At 43.0% G+C, this 1,438-nt stretch overlaps 1 protein-coding gene across 2 annotated transcripts in view; it reads left to right on the top strand.

Annotated features, from left to right (window-relative positions):
- Nucleotides 1–742, top strand: part of ZNF681 (zinc finger protein 681) — a 12,566-nt gene extending 11,824 nt beyond the window's left edge. The window contains exons 6-7 of one of the 2 annotated variants that reach the window (XM_011953518.1): nucleotides 41–158; nucleotides 243–742. In XM_011953518.1, the coding sequence (XP_011808908.1) occupies nucleotides 41–158; nucleotides 243–492 (368 nt within the window). In that variant the 3' untranslated portion in view covers nucleotides 493–742. Of the gene's footprint in view, nucleotides 1–10 lie in introns of both variants that reach the window. The other variant, XM_011953517.1, reaches the window with a different exon arrangement.
- Nucleotides 743–1,438: the final 696 nt, after the last annotated feature.

Raw genomic sequence — 1,438 nt, 5'->3', positions numbered from 1 at the left:
TGTGGCAAAGCCTTTAGTCGTTCCGTACACCTTACTACACATAAGAGAATTCATACTGGAGAGAAGCCCTACAAATGTGAAGAATGTGGCAAAGCTTTTAATAATAATTCACACCTTACTAGACATAAGAGCATTCATGCTGGAGAGAAACCCTACCAATGTGAAAAATGTGGCAAAACTTCTAACCAATCCTCAAAACGTACTGAACATAAGAAAATTCATACTAGAGAGAAACGCTACACATGTGAAGAATGTGGCAAAGCCTTTAACCGGTCCTCACAGCTTACTAGACATAAGAGAATTCATACTGGAGAGAAACCCTACCAATGTGAAAAATGTGGCAAAGCTTTTAACCAGTCCTCACACCTTACTGTACATAAGAAAATTCATACTGGTGAGAAACTCTACAAACCTAAAAGATGTAACTGTGATTTTGAAAACACCTCAAATTTTTTTAAACATAAAAGAAATTATACTGGTGAGAAATCTTAGAAATCTGAAGAATGTAACAAAGCCTTTAAAAGTTGTCACACTTCATTGTACATAGGATAATTCATACTGAAAACCTACAAGTGTTTTTAGTATGTGGCAAAACTTGTAACCAATGCTCACACCTTATTGCACAGGAAAGGATTTGTACTAGAAAAAAAAATGTCAAATATACAGAATGTGAAAAAGCCATTAATACCTGTTCACATCTCACTCAACATCAGAGAGTTCATACTTAATAAAAGCATTATACATGCAATTACGTCAAAAATCTTTCGGAAAATATAAGCCTCTAAAGTGAAGAGTATTCATTTTGATGACATACATTATGAACATAAAGAGGATTGTAGTTGTTAGACAGGAATCTAGACCCAACATGGTTATATCACCTGGCGTGGCAGGCCCTTTGTTAGGACTGCCTGCCCTTCACTTCCTGCTAAGACTGTCAGTGTACGAAAAAAGCCCACGTCCGCCAAAGAACCCCTACTCTGCGCAAGCTCCTGGACATGTTATTCCCCAGAAGTCGAAACCTACCTCAAGAAAGCTGATACCTACAAACCCCACCTACCTCGGCCCTCCCACTAGAGGACATGTGAACCTCTCCCGTGAGCCCAATAAAGGCTGCCTTTGTTCTCATCTGCCTCATGTCTTCTTGCTCAGCTCCCTCATTTACGTTACATTGGTGCCAAAAGCCCGGAAGGAGGCTTCCCCCAGTCCCCCGCTGGTCCAGGTAGGCTCTCCTCTGTGCTGGTACCTCCTCTCTGTGCCGGGAGCCGTTTTCACCAAAATCAGGACTTGATTCAATCACTGCTGGGTAAGTTTTCCCCTGTCCTGCAGGCCCCCTCTGGGAATCCCTGTCTGAAACGCGTGGCCGCGTTGGGGGCTCCCTCCGGTCAACTGTGACCTCAGCACCGGGGACTAGGAGACATCAAACCTCCCCAGAAGCCAC

This window comes from Colobus angolensis, unplaced genomic scaffold (genome assembly GCF_000951035.1).
Source record: "Colobus angolensis palliatus isolate OR3802 unplaced genomic scaffold, Cang.pa_1.0 Scaffold365, whole genome shotgun sequence".
In the NCBI taxonomy this organism is placed as follows: domain Eukaryota; kingdom Metazoa; phylum Chordata; class Mammalia; order Primates; family Cercopithecidae; genus Colobus; species Colobus angolensis.
Note: the sequence above shows the minus strand (reverse complement) of the source record. Positions and strands in the feature narration are given on the sequence as shown.